This window comes from Rhea pennata, chromosome 17, assembly GCF_028389875.1.
Source record: "Rhea pennata isolate bPtePen1 chromosome 17, bPtePen1.pri, whole genome shotgun sequence".
Classification (NCBI taxonomy): domain Eukaryota; kingdom Metazoa; phylum Chordata; class Aves; order Rheiformes; family Rheidae; genus Rhea; species Rhea pennata.
Window position 1 is genome coordinate 11,258,096 of NC_084679.1, and position 18,222 is coordinate 11,276,317.

General features: G+C 39.0%; 1 protein-coding gene across 3 annotated transcripts in view; it reads left to right on the top strand.

Annotated features, from left to right (window-relative positions):
* MED15 (mediator complex subunit 15) overlaps nucleotides 1–18,222 on the top strand; it is a 28,766-nt gene that overhangs the window by 3,456 nt on the left and 7,088 nt on the right. For 2 of the 3 annotated variants that reach the window (XM_062589751.1, XM_062589753.1), the window contains exons 2-9: nucleotides 2,408–2,495; nucleotides 3,742–3,793; nucleotides 4,363–4,392; nucleotides 4,884–5,099; nucleotides 5,739–5,998; nucleotides 6,791–7,150; nucleotides 7,920–8,006; nucleotides 12,988–13,107. In XM_062589751.1, the coding sequence (XP_062445735.1) occupies nucleotides 2,408–2,495; nucleotides 3,742–3,793; nucleotides 4,363–4,392; nucleotides 4,884–5,099; nucleotides 5,739–5,998; nucleotides 6,791–7,150; nucleotides 7,920–8,006; nucleotides 12,988–13,107 (1,213 nt within the window). The remainder of the gene's footprint in view (nucleotides 1–2,407; nucleotides 2,496–3,741; nucleotides 3,794–4,362; nucleotides 4,393–4,883; nucleotides 5,100–5,738; nucleotides 5,999–6,790; nucleotides 7,151–7,919; nucleotides 8,007–12,987; nucleotides 13,108–18,222) is intronic. The other variant, XM_062589754.1, reaches the window with a different exon arrangement.

Genomic DNA, 18,222 nt, shown 5'->3' on the forward strand with positions numbered 1-18,222 from the left:
TTGGGCTTTAAACAAGCTTCTTAGGAATGGAGGAGGAATTCCTGAAGATGATATTGCTGTGAAGTGCTTCATCTCATGAAACTGTGGGTGGCAGATGAAGGTTGAAACATCAAGTATCACCTAGTTTTCAAAGTTTTGGTGAATGTGGTGTCCTGGAAGGAAGTGATACAATACTCTGCATCCTTAACTATATGCTAAAGTAATAGTATTTATTAGTGAATTTCTCAATCGTTTAACACAGATTTTTTTTTGGTTGCAGATGGGATACATTTGTAGACAAATGTACAGTGCTGTGTATTTGCCTTCCCACCCTTCTCCCACTCCCCCTCAAAACTTTTATTGGAATACCAACAGTTATGATATGAAGTACCTTGAGTGCCATTACTAGTAATGCAGATGTGATCAGAAATTGAAGATTAAGGGTAACTATATTTTATATCCTGTAACATCAAAAAGAAATGGTAGATGCATGTAAGTCTAAATAACTTCCCTTTATATGTTTCTTTTTTTCCTCAAGTTCCTGATACCATATTTATCATTGTCTCTGAATCATGGCTCTTTAGTACTAGTTGCATGTTACTACTTTTACTTGCCTGTGCACAATCTTTTCCTCATCTCTCTGCATGCTCAGTTCTTGCTGCCTTCGGAATGAGAGGCGTTATCTTTGTAATGTGCAGCTGTGGAGTTGGAGAGGATTCAGACTGGTGTGCATTTAGTGGCAGCCTCTCTGAAAGGAAAAACATGGAAATAAGGGAGGCATCAGCAAAGAACTGGATGTGGTTTCCTCCTCTGCAGTGGAGTTCCTTTGTGAGCAGCTCACTTTGAGGCTTGTTTGCAAAGGAAGGAACAGTTATTCTGCTTTAGGTTCCCATCCAACTTAATTTTAAATAACCTTCACGTATAAACAATTTTTCCAGTGTCTGTCTGGCCATGTGAGCAACTTGCTCTGAGGGTTAGCTGTGCTCTACTATTTGCGTCTCTGCACTCTACAGTAAGTTAGCTACATGCTGCTAGACTGCTTCTTGCAAGGTAAGGGTGTGAGCTGTGGCAGTCTAAGTCCCTGTATGTCAAGGTAGTTACAGTTGCTCTTCTCACTTGTGTGACTGACTGATTGAGTTCAGGAAGCTAAATCGGCTCCTTGCTCATATAAATGCCAGCCCTCTGCAAGATGTGGTAGAAATTCAGGGGAGGAGAAGAGTGGTCCTGTTTCAGGTTGACTACAACTTTCAGGGATTCATTTAGTGTAGGCAATGGTTACTGAGATATAAGTTGATGAGACATTAATTATAAGGTAAAAGTATTTCCTGGTAAGTTGTTCATGAAATTTAAACTGTAGCTAACAAGGCTGGATTAAAACATAGTGAGTTTTGCAGCAAAATGAGGTGCTTCCAAGAATGAGAATGCCCTGAGGATTTGAATAGGGCTATTCACCTGACTGAACTCTTGTTTCAGGCAGGACATATTCATCTCTGTGCGTATTTCATAGTGGAATTACTTGTTACTTTTTGATGTACTGAAAATGCCTTTTCTTTCCCCTTCATGTCCTTAACAGTATGCTTTTGGGCTATATTCTTCTTTGTTCTCATGTGTCCAGAAGGCAGAACTAGATCCAGTTCACAAGAGGTGTGATGGAGAAAGGGCAGTAGGCCCATATTATTCTGGCTGGTAAATGGGAAAGAAGAGTAAAGGAATTAAAAGCTTTTTATTACCTTTTCTCATCGTTTTTTCTCAACTTCTATCAGCAGGGCCTTCCTTTCATTCTAATGTTTTACCTGCTGCTTTCATATTACTCATCCCCTTCCTTCCCTGTACACCCTTATGCATCTCCCCTTCTCTGTTCTGAACAATGCTCCCATGTTCTCAGGTTGTTGGTCAAACTTCTGTGGCTTTGTGAAACCAGTGCTGTTTTTTTTTTTTTTTAATATATATATATATATAATATATATATATATATATATATATATATATATATATATAATATATATATATAATAAATATATATATATTTATTCTTCCACCTTACGTTTAGAGGATTCTTTCACTCAGACCCATTGTTCACAGAATATGGATTACGTTAATCCTGTCATTCAACTTCCCTCAAATGAACAGGTCCTGGCATTTGGTCAAAATAATACTTCAGATAGCAAAGTAATGGCTTGCCTAGCAGTAATTCTTGAATGTCTGCAGATAATGTTTGTGTTGCCTTTTAGAAATGATTTAGGTTCTCTCCAGTTATTTGAAGAAATTTTTAAAGGGCAACAGTTGTAAGTGATGTATGAGTTTTTTTTTTTAGTCTATATGTTGATCTGTTGAAAAAAAGGAGTAAAAAGCTGTTATAGACCTTTTTAACTACAGAAGGTGTTTTCTGATGTTCTCAATCTTCATCCTTATTTTTTCTTTTTTTCAGCGATGAAGCTATGAGGAAGGCTGGTGTTGCCCACAATAAATCCAGTAAAGATATGGAAAGTCATGTTTTTATGAAGGCCAAAACAAGGGTAAAGCCTCTCTCTGTATTTCCATAAATTACTGGGGTGACAAAAGAAGTTAGGAACAACCCATAGAAACAGCAAACACAATGCACATAGTTAACTATCAGTCTCTGCTTAGAGTACCTAGTTATGCAAGATTTCAGATTTAGTGTGACTCCTTCTCCCTCAGGGTAAGTGGAAGTGTTTTGCATCTCATATGGGCAGTATCAAGATAGGAAGCTGGACTTCAGGCCAAGACAGCCTGGCTGACATTGTAGCATTTAATGTGTATGTGGGACCATGCGTAATTAAACCTTATGTAAAGACTGGCATATAGTAAGCTGTGCAGAATTTCCTTTAACTACAGTGTAGCGTTATTCTGTGTGACCAGTGTGGTGATGGGGAGGAACAAGTATATCAATAGAAAGGCTGTCTTAGGAGGAAGTCTTTGTGGAAGTCTTGTCATCATTTTGTACAATTCCAGACTCTACCCAGATATAAACTTCTTTCCTGGAGCTCTCTTATAAGAAATTGGGTACTATTGCTGCCTCCAAACAAGCCCTCTTTATTTGAGATACAAACTTACCTTAGCAGGAGTTTTATGATGTTACTTTTGGAAATTTAGGCCTACTGATGGCATCCTCATTGGCTGATCTAGAGGTTTCATGTACAGGTATAATCTCTCAGCCTTTTGGCACTTTGTGTTATGCATTGTGAGGCCTGCTAATAAAATGATACAAAGAATACTTGTCCTTTCATTTTTGGCACTTTACCAGATAAATTGGACAATTTTATTCTTTAGAGATGTTGATTTACTCGTTTTTGTAATACTAACTTAGCTTTGAAAAAGTTCTTGCCATATAAATGTGACTTAGTTCAATGCCAGATCAAAATAAGTCATTGTACTAAATAAGAAACTTCGATCCTTAAGTAAAAGGAACTAGAATAGGTAAAAAATGAAAAATTGATGTATTCTTCTGTGATTGGATGCACATATTGTGGTCCTATTAGTATGACTATCGTGGAGGTTGCCTGTCCCTTGCTAAGAATTTATGACCTCTTGCCATTCTTGTACTATCAAGCACAACAACTTTCTAGTGAAAATGTTTCCCCTTAGTACCTGCACAGTTTGTTCTTAGCAAGTGAACTTCTTTGAAAAGCTCACTGGCTCTGTAAAGGAAAATCTTATGTTAAAGAGGAGGAGTAACACAGAAGGACCAGAAAGTCATGATTCATTTGTTTCCCATGTTAAAATACTCATTTTTACCTTTAGGAGGAATATCTTTCTCTTGTGGCCAGACTTATTATCCATTTTCGAGACATTCGTAAGTAATTTTATTTCCTTTTTTTTTTTTTTCTCAGTTAAAGGATTGTTCATAAGAAAAAAAAGTAAAGTAAATTTTAGGGTTTGTATCTGTGGTCCTGCCTGTGACTGCTCATAAGTTACCTTAACAATTTCCTCTATAATATACACACTCAGTTCCTAAAAACTGTTTCTTTTGCAATTTATGTCTATAAGTGAAATCTTTGAGAAATTATTTGAATTTACTACTCTTTTACTATTTTTTTCCTGCATCTTTCCTTTCTTTTAATTGTTTATATAGCATTTTGGTTACCAAATCAGTTTAGCTCAGTGTATTTTGTTCTGCATGCTCCATCCTGAAGCTATGTCTGATAATAAAGATGCAAATATCTTTCTACTATAATGGTCGTTATAGCTGTGATACAGCTGTCTGGGACAGTGGGTCTGGTAAACTGTTTAGAGATGGGTAGAACTACAGTAGATAGTGATTATTTATACTGTGAATATATTTCTTGTGGAGAGCGTGTCTAAAGTGCCAATTTTGCTTGTCACAAGATGAACAAAATCAATTTTTTTCTTCTGCTTTTGCAGACAATAAGAAATCTCAGGCCTCAGTCAGTGGTAAGAGCTTTTTTTTTTGTTTTTTTCCCTTTTCTATTTTTTCCCCTTGCCACCTTCCTTTCCTACCCCTCCTTATCCCCACCTCCTTCCCACTACCTGCTCCAATGAAAGAACTCAGAAACCAGGGCTGTTTTGTGTTATGGCTGTGGGTTTCACTGCTGGAATACTAAATGCCCTTGGAGAAAAGGAAAGGTAGTGTGATGGTCTCATGAATTGAGATGCTTAATGGATTCCTTTTGATTAAAACTTATTTGAAATTTTGCAGAACTAAAGCACTTTAAGTAATCTCTACTCTTTTTACAGAAAGGCAAAGATCTTCCAGAAGCTTCTTGTGGTCTCACTGGCAGACCAGTGAGTTTTAGACGCTTAGAGGTTGGCTCTAGTTATGATCTGAATCCAGTAGGTCAGAGTGGATGCCAGAGAATGGAGAATTTTGAAGAGGCAATTGCATGTCTGGCTATGTATTAGTAACTCTGCTATTTTCTCTGTAGATCCTATGAATGCCTTGCAGAATCTAACTGGGGGGCCCCCAGCAGGGGCACCTGGAATGGGCATGGCTTCGCGAGCTCAGGGAGCACCGATGAGTGGGATGAGTGGCCTTGGCCCAATGGGACAACAAATGAGTCTCCCCGGGCAGCAGCAGCCTCCTGGAACCTCTGGGATGGCCCCTCACGGGATGCCTGGTGTCTCTACAGCTAGTCAGCAGAGTAAGTATTACTCATGTAGCATCAGCCACTGAAATTGTTAATTGGCCTTTCAGTACATTATTCTATTTAATGCTTCTGACCAAATAATCTTGGAGAAGAACCAATTTCAAATACTTCTACCTCATTGGATAAATGTTTTCTTTCATACAGTGAGGAACAGACTAGCTGTTGTATGAATGAGTAAATGCCTCCTCCATGCTCACAGACATCAATTTTAGGATTTTGCTGCTTCTGTAGAGCACACCTATGTTTACTACGGGTGTTGTGTTTCCTGCTGGTGGCTTCTGTGAATATTTTGTCTCTAGAAGCTTCTCTTTCTCAGAGATTTCCATGGAGACTAAGGTGTGTTCTCATTGTTGGCTCTTCAAGTGGTCACACAGTTTCTTCCTGCACTTTTTTTACACTCTGTACTTACATTGCTCTCTCAATATAGGCAGTGAGATACAGAGATAGTTGCAGGTGCTGTTAATTATGCTGTTAGTGTGCCTTTTCCATTTGAGGGTGCAAAAGTATATAGTGTTAACCAGGATCATTTATGTACTTTAAAGATTATCTTAAATTATTGTGGCGTTATACTGGGTGATGTCTCTTGTCGAGTTCTGGGTTTTGTTTTGTAAGTACATTCTATCTCCTTTTTAGCCCAACTTCAGCTTCAGCAGATAGCTCAGCAGCAACAGCAACAGCAGCAGCAATTTCAGCAGCAGCAGGTGGCTTTGCAGCAGCAGCAGCAGTTCCAGGCCCAACAATCAGCCATGCAACAACAATTTCAGGTCCAGCAGCAGCAGGCAGCAGCAGCTGCAGCAGCCCAGCAACAGCAGCAGCAGCAGTTGCAAGCTGTCCAGCAGCAGCAACAGCACATGCTGAAACTGCAGATGCAGCAGCAGCAAAACCAGCAGCAGGTAATGTCAAACAAAGCAATCACAGAATTGAAGTGATCTGTGATCAGTTATTTGTCCAGTGATTCTATTCTGTCTGGAGCTTTGGCTTGTATGGCAGTACTGAGTATTAGCTCTGCCTATTAAGACATTTTTGTTTTGAGGTAGAGTTTCGGTTTAGACTGGCAATTGAATTAGCAACAGTGCTAATTGCATCCTAGAGGAAGGGCTTAATGGTATAATCATTTGATCACTTGCTTCTGTCATAGCAACAGAGAATTAAAACCTTTCTTTTTCCTAAATATCGGGACAGAGTTGCGTTACAATACTTCCGTTGCTTTAGACATAGTGGCTGTTTTGTCACTGTGTGAATTACTCATTGCTGTTTTAAAAAAAGTGTGCCAAGAACATAATATATGCTTCATCCTTGGGCGCAGAAACAGCAGAAGAATCTTCAGTTGTTATGTTCTTGTGCAGTTCTGGTAAATGGTGGTGCTGCTGCTAGTTGGTTGTGTTTGAAGAAGTGCTTCTGAGCTTGTTTGAGGAAAGAAGCTGATAGATTTCATCTTCGCCTTTGAAAACTGTTTTAGTAGTGAGACAAGTTTCTCACAGTGGGAATGGGACTGCAGGATATGCACCATGTAGAAGTTATATTTGTCTGAAGAGTGAACCTTTAAAAAGGTTGAGTTTTCAACTTGGGCTTGGATATTCATTCTGATGCATTAGCATTCTGTTTGCTCTTGGTCTACTCTGTGAAAATAAAGCTGCTATATCATTGCTGGAAGCTTTAGTATCCTTGCTTTTCCTGCTTTTCAGATACAGCAGCAGCAACAGCAACAACAACTCCAGCGAATTGCCCAAATGCAGCAGCTGCAGGCAGCACAGGCAATGCAGGCCCAACAGCAGCAGCAGCAACAGCAGCAGCAGCAACAGCAACAAATACCGCAGCAACAGATACAGCAGCAGCCACCTCAACAAGTAATACAACAGCAGATGCAACAGATGCAGCAGCAACAGCAGCAACAACAGGTTGCTCAGGCACAGCAGTCTCAGCTTCCACCACAATCCCAGCCTCAACCCCAGCCCATGGTGTCTCAGGCACAGGCAATCTCAGGACAAATTCCTAGTCAGGTTATGCCTGTCACTCTCACACCACAACAGTTAAAAGCAATGCAGGTAAGAGCTCATGATCAGCTAGATTGTAGACTCATTATGATCCTTTAGAGAAACAGAAATTTTCTTGACTGTTGCTAATAATAGAGTAGGAAATACCATAGCTTATTAAAAGATCTGTAGTTAGCCTGATATGAGTATGGTGACACTGAAAGTTTATTTCTGGGTCTGCCAGCATGGAACAGTTCTGTATCCAAAAGACTAGGAATTCTGGAAATCTGTGATTAAATTTTTTTTTTCTTGGCTTCTTGGATTGTTCTTGGATGCACAAGAAGGAAAAAATGAACACTGGTTAAAAAAAAATCACTTCTGCGTGATAAATGCTGTTTTAGAGCATTAGCAAGTGCTTTGGAGGGTCTAGTGCATGACTGGAGCCATTGTTGGCTATTTAGCACACTGGCTTTGCTTCTGCTGCAGTATGTAGTGGTTTTAACCAAAGTTTAGACATTGGTAGTTCCTGCCTGGAAGAGTATGTGGACAAGGTAAGGTGATAGTTTTACTCTACTGAATCTTTTATTACTTCATTTATGGAAGTTGGGATTGTGCTGTTAGTGGTGCAGCTTTTCTGACTATTGTGTTACAGCCACTTTCTGTGGGCTCAGCGAGTGCTGTGTGCTACTGAGCAAAATCTCAGTCACAATTGGGAGAGCTGTTTTTCCCTGGATCATGCTGAGGGTGTGGGGGTGAAGGGTGAACCCCACCTGGGAAATTCTTGAAAGGTCGTACTGAGATCAGTTATACATGTTTACTTTTCTTTCTTTTCATATTCAAGGTAAGAGCTCAGCTGGTCCAGCAGCAGCAAGCAGCAGCAGTGCAAGCAGCTCAGGCTCAAGCTGCTCAGATGGGAGCTGCAGGACAGGTAAGGGCTCTGGAGCCAGTATTACTAGTGCAGGCCTATAGCAAGCGCATGCTAAAGATGAGCATGGAGATGGGTTCCTGGTGGCTTTCTGAGGAGGGATCTGTCACTGGTCATCCACTTTATAAAGGGGTTGTGGGTTTTATGCTGTTTCTCCTTTGCCTGGAGTCAGAGGCAGGATTTCATTTATAACCTATCTGTGCATGTTCTCTGTCCTGAGTAGGTAAGATTGTTGCCCATAGTGGCATAGGAGTGCACATCAATAAGACTGCCTGCAGTGGTCATGCTGCAGGTTTGACTGCTGGTTCCTGAAGTGTATCACCTCTACTCCCGTTATACTTTCTTAAACGACTGTTTTGTCGTGTGAACTGATTTCTGTACTGTGTATCTTTTGCCTGTTAGTCTTAACTCACGTGTGGTCTATCTTCCATCTCCATGTATCAAGCACAAAAGTAGTATAGATAATGAAATCTCTCCATGCCTCCCTTTCATTCCTTTCATCTTTCATGCCTTTTTTCTGAGTGAATTGGGCTGTACATAGATTATAAATTGCCCTTGTGAATGTGAATTGTCAAGAAAAAAATGGCATGCATCACAAGCGCAGAGTTAAATTTAAAAAGGGGGAAAAAAAAGTGCTGAATGAAAGCTTACTGTCAAACAGTTTTCTTTACCTCCAATACACCTGTAGCCCCAGTGATTGTTCTTTGATGCATGTCTGTTATGAAGGAGATGTGGGGGAAAAAATGGGATTTGTTTGACCTGAATCACTCATCCTGTTTTCCACAAGAATATGAAAGTTTTTGGTTTACCTCTGTAGTGTTTCATGTTGAAGCACTCTAAAGACATTGGTAAGTGCACTTATTACCACTTTGTAGATGAAGAGACAAGGCAGAGAGATGAAATGAGGTTGACTAGGATTAATGCAAAGTTGTATCTGTATCCACAGACACACTGCATAATGCACCATTTCCCCCTCAGCAGAAAAGTAGTAATCTAGATTCAATAAGACGTTTCGATAACAAAGGGTCTTATTGAATGAGGGTGAGTGATAACAACTTGTTTCCAGACTGATATCAGAAATAGTGTCTTGTACCCTCTCAACCTTGTATCAGGAATAGTGTCTTGTACTTTCTGAACCTCATATAGCCCACAGTCTTGCTGATGGCAGAGTTTTGTTTCTATATTGGTCCCTTTTCTTGTGTTGACATGACACAGGATGCTAAAGCTGAGCAGTGGTAAGTAGAGTTTATACAGTACTGACAGCAATGTAGAAATAATTTATTACACTTGAAATGTGAATTAAAAGCTTTATTTCATGAATAATTTCCATTTGGCAGTTCCAAGGACTTAGGCTGACTAAAAGGAGACTGTTTGTTTGTTTGTTTATTTTATTAACTTAATGTTGCTTCTTCCAACTCCTAAGCAGATGGATCGTGCTTATGTATAGGCAACTTAATTCTTGTCCCACTTAGTGAATTCATATGCCAATGGCTTAATACCATAGCACATTTGAAAAGTTTCTAGTGATAAAATGGTTGGTTGTCAACTTTTTTTTTTCTTTTTTTTTGCATTGCAGCTTTGTTAAGCCATATGTACTGAGCTCAGGGATTGCTCATTATCTGTCACAGATGGAGTTGTCTAAACTCCCTAGATAGGCTTATTCCATTTTTATCCATGCTGTTACAGTACAAATCTACTAAAATTCACTTAAGGCTGCTAAGTCCAATAATAAACTGGTTTCTTGTACTTTGTATAACAGTTCTATATTTAGTTTTAAGATCGTAGCTCTATAGAATATTATAATGCAGCTTTGGTCTTAAGCATGGTTTAATTGTTTTTGATTTTTTGCAAGTTTATTTTGATACTAGAGTCTGTTCTTGTCTTTAGTCTATTTTCCACTATCACTAGAATTAATAAATCTATCTTGATTTCCTCATTTGGTTCTGGGAAACTTATTTTAAACAAAGCTATCCTAATATTTGCTTGTTACAGTTAAGCTTGGTCTCTACGGACTTTCAAACTGGGAATTTGCGTTGATATGCCTGCATTTTTCCTTTGCCATCAAGCTTCTGTTCAGCATTTCTAGGTAAAACCAAAATCAATCCCAAGTTCAAATATGGATCCATGTGAGTTTGAAGTTCTTCTCTGAAGTTGTCATAATGACACTGTTCAGGTGAATGTTATGCTGCTTGGGTATCTACTCCTTAGGAGCATATAATTCAAAAGTGAAGTAGGTAAATAAGCTAAGCGGTGTCCTAGTGACCATAGAGTGCTACAGAAGTGCTTGGAGCACCAAGAGAAAACCCGTAATCAGCTGGATTTAAGTATGAATAAATCTTAAACCACTATTCTGCTGCAATTTGTTCAGGGGCACAGAATATAGATTAGCTGGTGATATAGATTAGTGATGTTGGTGCAGTGTGTATTTTCCTACTGGAAGCTGCATGTTTATGGAATTCTGAGTCTTTGGACTTTAGCTGGAACAAAATTGTGAGTTCACAGTTCTGGTTATTATATTCCAGTTCATTTTTTATCACACAATGAGTTTTATATTGTACAGTGAAGGAAGACTTTCTCTTCCTCTGCTTACTTTCTCTTTGGGTGAAATTCTTATTTCTGTAAATTGGTTTATCTCAATTTCAGTTGTGGAGAAGGATTTACCTTCAGTTTAAATTATTTTTCAAAAGTCCATGAACACTTCTGGTTGACTCCCAGTTCTAGATTATCTGACAAGAACAACTCTTATAGGCACATTCCTTCACATAAAACACACAATCTTTCCTTACTCCTTTATTAAAGGATCATGGATTTTGTAAATGTGAACACTAACTTTTGAACAGCTGGAAGAATGGGAGAAAACAGATTCCCTTTGCGAAGAGAGTAGAACTGGTGTCACTTTGTATGTACAGTTTCTTTCCAAAGCACATTTATTTTGAAATACAAAAACAAAACCAAAACTGTGTGTGCATGCACACATGACCAACCAACCACAATGCAACAAACAGCTGAAAGCCTTTGAATTGGAGTTTGTCCTGCTGGTGTTCCATGATTTGCCAGATGCTTACAATGTGAATATGGTTCTAACTTCCTTGACCTCTGAGGAAATAATCTAGATCTGCACACTTTGGTGGTGTGGCATGAGAAACGGGACCAAGATGGGAGACATGGGTCACCATAACATCTCTGGGTTTTCACACACTCCAAAGATCCGTGTGCATTCATGAGGGTCTATGATGGGGTGATTGTGCCTGGAGGATGTTTTTGCCAACAGTTCCCTTTTTTTGTTAGGGTTGTGTTGCTTCACCAGCTCTCATGTTGATACTGTAGCTCCTCACTGCACTTCGTAGCATATACCTGTGCTTTGTGCCAGTGCTGGGATGTTGTGTTTGCTTGTGGTGGCTGTTGCATGCTGTGTGTGCACATGTGCATGTGTGTGTGATGTCTGAAGCTCTCATTCGTTTTCCTTTTGAAATCCTGTCTCTGACCATCCCTCTCTGCCTGGATGGAAAGGGACTGCATTGCTCTGATGTTGTGAACTAACAGCTGTGCTGAATTTGACACTATTTTCTTTATTAGTTATTGCTTTCTTTTTCAGTCTTGCTATGTTGTATTTAATTTTATTTATTTTTAACAATCGTAAGCACATGCATTCTCTGACTCTCTAGAGACATGTTGCTGGCTGCTTCAGTCCATTTACACAGAACACTAAGCAAGAGTGCCCCAAATCATTCACTGAAAAGAGATTTCTTTTAGCTCCTAGGTTAACGCTTAGGTTAGTTAGAGCCTACTAAGTTCCTCAGTAATAAGTAAACTGCGAAAAAGTGGCTTAGCAGATGTTATTGCAGATTTATAGAGTACCAAATAGAAGCTCTTTTACTGATAGGATAGCTGCCAAAGTTACCTGAATAGTACCTCAAAACATGCTAAATTTCCTGTAAATTTGTATTATGTTCTGATTCTTAGCATATATGGCGTAATACTGATTTTTAAGTAACCTAGGTTATAGGTATATAGGACTACATTTGTAAGGCTTATGCACGCTGGTAGTTCTGAAAGGCACTTCTAGATACTGTGGAGTAGCATAGCCCTAGTACTACTAAAACGTGAGCTTGTTCTAGCACTAATATTCAGCTTTTGTTCTGAATGATGATTATACTTTAGGGACTCCTCAGTCGTTACAGTTGTAGAATCAAATAGTGCGTGAATAAATTTGAGTCAGGTTACATTATGGAGTCAGAAAAGAAAATTTTAATACAGCTTAGTAAAAGAGAAATGGATATTTGACAAAGGTGACAGATGTTACAGGGACCTATTCTGTGGGTTGCAAAAGGAAGGAAATGGCTTTTTCAAACCCAGAAGTCCTTTCTGTTGTAATGATGGAAGCCTTAGCTGTGGAGCTGTTACTGTGATAGGTCAGGTTGTTCTGAAATCTTGTTTGCTGCTGTAGGACTCATTGGAGCATTTGTAGTGGCAGTTGCTGTTGAACTGTCTTCCAAATTGTTTTGAGTTATATATGCAAATACTGCCAAATCCTTTGAGTGCACAGTGGGGGAAAGCACATCAGAAACAGAAACCTAGAATATTATTTAAAAAGCTTCTTATATGGAACATTCTTGATAGCAATCTTAGAGTAGTTATTTGCAAGAATTCTAGAAGTTCAAGATGTCAGGCAAAATTTTAGGAATAATGCTTAAAGAAAACAGCACGGTTACCCCTTGACCTACAAGTCTGTATCTAGATATTACCTCTCAAGAGATCTAGAATTTATTAGATGCTTTCTAGAAATGGATAGGAAGAATATAAGAATGAGTTTGATTTGTAAGCTAGCATGTTAAGTTTAACCTTTAGAGAAAAGCTCACTAACCTTCCTTCTGTGCTCCCCATCACCCTAATTCCTAGAGGTTGCATGTGCTTTTCATCCTGCCAGTGCACTGCATTTCTTGTTTTGCGATTACTTTTGTCTGTTGTCCCTCTGTCCTCAAAGATGATCACCGCACCTATGGCCCGAGGTGGGATGCAAATAAGACCACGGTTCCCGCCTACCACCGCTGTGTCTGCCACGCCGCCAAGCTCCATTCCTTTGGGCGGACAGCAAATGTCACAGGTATTTACTGAGTCAAAGCGCACGTTATGTCAGGAATTGCACAAAGCATTCAATACGTGATTGTGTAGAACTTGCTTTCAAGCAAGGGGAAGTTTACTTCTTCATCGAACAACTAACTTGCTGGAGTTTGCTCAGGGTATTGGGCTATTTCTTTTTTTTCCATGGACCTATCTCTCTTTTTTCTTTTTAAAGAGCAGATATTTTGAGTGCTTGGGATATCAAATAAACATTTCTAAAGTGGCACAGATCTTTGTATTTTAACACTTAAAACTCTTTCACATTCATACTTGATTCAGGTCTCAAATGAATAGAATTTTCTGATCTCCATTTAATCTTTGTCCATACTTCACAACCAGTGCGCATCTAGGAGAGTCTCCAGAAGTGTTGCAAGTCAGGACTGCAATGTACTGACTGAGTTGTGACTGGGACCTTATGTATCACATGTTCATATTCTGTATAGGTGCTTCTTTCGTGAATAATAAATTTGGCTCATTTCAGTTTGTGTAGCTTTTGGCATATAATCAGGAATCAAGAAATATGGAGCTTTTCTCTGCTCTTCCACACTTGAGAACGAGGATCTGCCAGAAGGACTCTGCTTATGCCTGTATCAGTGAGGAAACCTGTGTGGGCAGGCTGGCAGCACTCTGTGCAACTACTGTTGAAGACGTGTTTGGTCAGAGCACCACATCTGCTTTAGCAGATCAGGACCTACGCTACTACTTCCCACTGCTTTGTTCCACAAACAAGATGCATCATTCTGATGGAGCAGGGATGGAGAGAACTAGAATGAAGTGGAACTGAATTCTTATCCATTAGCCACAAAACCAGGCACTATTCTGTTCTTCAGCAGTTCATAGGACATAGAACTCTGCTGAGTCCTGTGTGAGTGATGCTGGTTTACATGTGTATCATGTTAGGATGGCAAAATGGAGTTCAACTGCATTGTCCTGTGTCATTCATGGACCTCATATCTTGTTCTCCTAGACAGTAACTTTCAGATTTGATACCAGATGTAGTTTTTGTTCTTAACATTGATACTTTCTGTTCATGGAATTCAAGAAGGCTTCCTCATTCTTTACATTTTTGGTTGTTTTGCAAGCTTATCAGGGGCTGCAGAATGCCAGAAATGCTGCTTCCTAGAGCTGCTGCTGCATGAAGTTTATTAGGTGCAGCATTTTCTGGTAGGGGTTTGTTAACGTAGATACAGTGGCCAGAAAGATTCTGCAGGCCTAGGCAAACTCATCCATTGTTGTTTCCGGTTTAAGATAGATGGTTGTTTCAATTTAGCCCATTGTTTAAATGTTAACTGAAATAAAACCCAGGCATAGCTATTCATTGAGTCAAGGGAGAATCTGCTTTGAGCTATATTTGCTACAGCAAATATATATACACAGAGGCAGTCCTCTCCTGTATGAAGTATGTACTGTTTGCTGTGTTTGGACTGATGCTGATGTCTTCTGATAAAAATTTAAGTATTAGATTAGCTTATTTAATATTGTAGTCGTAACAGAAGGCCTCTAGTTTAATCTGTCAGTGCCATATGCCGATCTTTTAGTGGTGGCTGTTGAGGAGCTTTGATTCCTGACAGCAAATGAATTACTAAATATAGGACCAGGTGTGGTATCAAAAAAAGCTATAGCTTTCTCCATCTAAGACAAATGCTGTGTCTGTCTGTTTAGGCTTGTTTTCTTCTGCAGTGTGCTTTTTTGGTGGTTTTTGTTTTGTTTTTCTTTTTTTTTTCTTGTTTTGTTTTGTTTTAGAATCTTTTCCTTGTACTCACTGCTATGTCATTGTTTTCCAGACTCTGGAGTCTGTCTGTCTGTCTTGTCTCCCCCCCCCCGCCTTTTGTGACTAAACAGCTATCAAGCATGAACTGAGAACTGTCAATGTTAGCAACATTTCTTGAATAGCTGGGAAAAATTACCATATTAGGATTGACTTGATAGTCAGTCAGCCCACTGATAGAAATTCTGAAGCATTAAACTAATCTAATACTTAGTTATCTTTTTTCTAAAGCAAAAGCTAATGCGCTAATCACCACATTTCTCCTGTATTCCTAGTGTCAAACCTCCCAAGTTATCTCTGCGCATCTACTGCAGACTGCAATGGTATGGCCTTCTAGTTTGCACTTACAAGTTGTTGGTGAAAAATCTTCAGCAAACTGGAAATATAGAAAAAAGTAAACTGAACTAAATATTAAAATATAGCAAGGGATACTGGCCTGACTGGGAATATGGAAACTTTTATCTGAACTCACTTGAAGCTCTGCAGAGTTTTCACTTTGTCATGCAAAGCAGCGTAATGGGGAACTTTAAACCCAGTTTGCAACAGAGTAGGCAGCACTGTACTTACTGGCCTAACATTAAAACTGTGTGTATGGTAGTGTAAATGCTTTCTGGAGTTTTTCTTTAGACTAAAAGTGTTTACACTGTTCCTCATTATTATTCATCACTACCTTACTGAAATCTCCTTTTCCTTGCTGTTGGTTTCTGCTTATTGCACCTGAAAAACTCTCAGGAGCCCTGAGTACTGTTCTTTCCCTGAGACTCAGCAAACTAGAGGTAGGCCTCATAGCTAAGTTTATCTTGCAGCATGATGTGCTCTAAATGCTAAAAACAGAGTTTGATTTAGTGGACGTTATTGAGTACAAACTTTGTTTTGCAAGCCTACGTGTCTCTTGAGTAAGATTTTGTAAAGTTAGGGCTTGGAGTCATGATCAGATCACTGCAGAGTTGCAGAGTAACTTCATGTCAGAAAGGCTGCCCATGAATATGTTTTTAGGTGCAGAAAACCTCATCCTGCAATGAAAATATATGAAGTTGCATTACTTTGTATCTGTTCAGGATAAATAGCATACAGATGGTCAGTAACCATGGCTTAACAGATACTCTTTTTTTTTTTTTTTTTTTTTTTTTAAGTATTCTTCTAAGTGGGAGTCAGTTGTAGCAAGAAATCCTTAGAAGTTGAAATATTATTAAATTGTTATTATCTTAATCCGTATCCTGGAAACAACGTAGAAATTAAAGACTGCAAGCGTGTTTGAATGGTCACTACTAGGGAAAGATATCTGAAATGATTATATAGCAGATTAATTGCTTTCAAAGAAGAATAAAGCAGTAAGTTTGTGATTGCATGCTTTTAAGTGCATGGCTTTGTGACAGTGTCACAGAATTACTTAATATTGGCCATTGGCCTGCAATGTTTTGAAAGTGAAGCCAGCAGTGAGATCAGACTTGATTGGAAGAGGAAAGCTGGTTGCCTATGCATGTACTTAGTGAGAAGGAGTAATACTATTAAAAAGATATCAGCGCTAAATCAGTTTATGGTTGTGTGCACTGTAGATGCTGCATGATCTTTCATTTGCTTTTCTGGAACCTCTGTAAATTATGTGAAGGGATCTTGGTGCTGGAGTAGCTACAGAAGCTTAAATCTGGAGAAAATCTTAATGAAGTCTTTCTCCTCCATTCCTAAAACACATCTAAGTTTTCAGAAGTAATTTTGTGTAACCAACTTGAGACATTTCGGAGGGGACTGGTTTTCAAAAAAGGATGAACCACTCAAAAGTGGTCTTAGTTTGACTTGAGGAAAAAATGGGTTCAGCTTCTATTTGGGGTAAGTTTTAAATCACTTGCTGTTTAGCAGAATGCTAAATAGAATTGCAAAAATCAGAGTGCTTTTTGGAGTATTTTTCCTAGCTTCCTCACAAACATGGTTTCTGTGGGAGGCAGACTGTGCTTTTCAATCTCAGAAATGCCTTTTCAACTGTTGAGAAGAGACAGGTTGTTAAAGAACCAACTTCCTGTGACAAGCAGCAAGAACAGTCTTGATATATGTTGGTTATTCAGAAAAAGAAGATAAAATATATCATTTCAGCCTCACTTGTTCTAGATAGTATTTTTGCAGGAAAGAGGTTACAAAGGTAATGCAGTTATTGGAAGTAAAAATGAGATCATGGTGTGTGAGGCTGCATTTGATTTTAAATTGCTTCAGTGGATGATAAACTAATGTCTTCACAAGTTGAGTAGTCTTATATTTGCACCTAACTGGGGATTGTTTGGGCCTAGTATTTTTTTTTTTGACAAAGTGTGACCTTCTGCATGGTTATAATGTGATACTCCAAACAAAACATATCTTGTCATTTTCAGTGTGCACATGCAATAGTAGAGCGTGCAATATTTCCTTTTCAATATGCTAAATAACATGTCCTCTGGAAACAGTTGGATGGTTTAGGTGTATAGTTGAGGACAACACAAATTGCAGTGTCTGTGAAATGTTTGGGGCTCGTGGATTACATGGACTACTTGGTTAAAAATGGCTTGGAGCGATGGAAGTAGAGTTGTCGATTCATAAAGGTGCTAACAGATTGCTTACCAAATGAATGCATGGGGTACTGAGCCACAACGTGTGGCCTTTGCAGGCTAATTCAACTTAGCTTTGTACATACGTATTTGTAGTCTTATGTCATAAGGACTCTGCATGTGCTTTAGAAATGAACATGCTCCAGTAATACCTGTACTACTATGCCATGCTTCTGGCTGTAATACAGGTTTTGATTGGTTGACTTTTGATTGAGCAATGAAGCGGAAAAATGTTTGTTAGAGCAAACGTGAGAGGCTGCTTTCATCTGAGTATCTGGTTCTGGTGCTTTATAGAATGCAGGATTAACTTCATTGTACCCAGTGTTTGCTGCTGTTTTCGACATTCCCTGATGCATCTTTTTGTCCTTTAGGCATATCTCATCATCCTTCAAAAGTCAGAAAGCATCTTCACTTCTTTCCACCCAGCTATTCAGTTTGGAGTGTTTCTATCTCCATCCAGATTTCTAAAGCTGAACTTCGTGGTAGTTGGGTTTATTCTCTCTCCCTGCCTCTTCCCCTCCCCCCCCCCCAACATTTGGAAAGTTAGTCTGACAGACCTTTGAAAAGCTGTAATCAAAGCGTCAAAATAAGGAAGGTTTTTTTGGTGGCTGTTCTCGAGTTAGAACTGTCCTTTCTGCTCTTCTTTAGTTCTAGTAAAGTACAAATTTTTCAGATGACACTTCTGATAATTTAATTGAGCACGTTTGTTTAGGAAAGGAAAAGCACTTATTGTATAGTTGTTCAAATTCTATGCAGT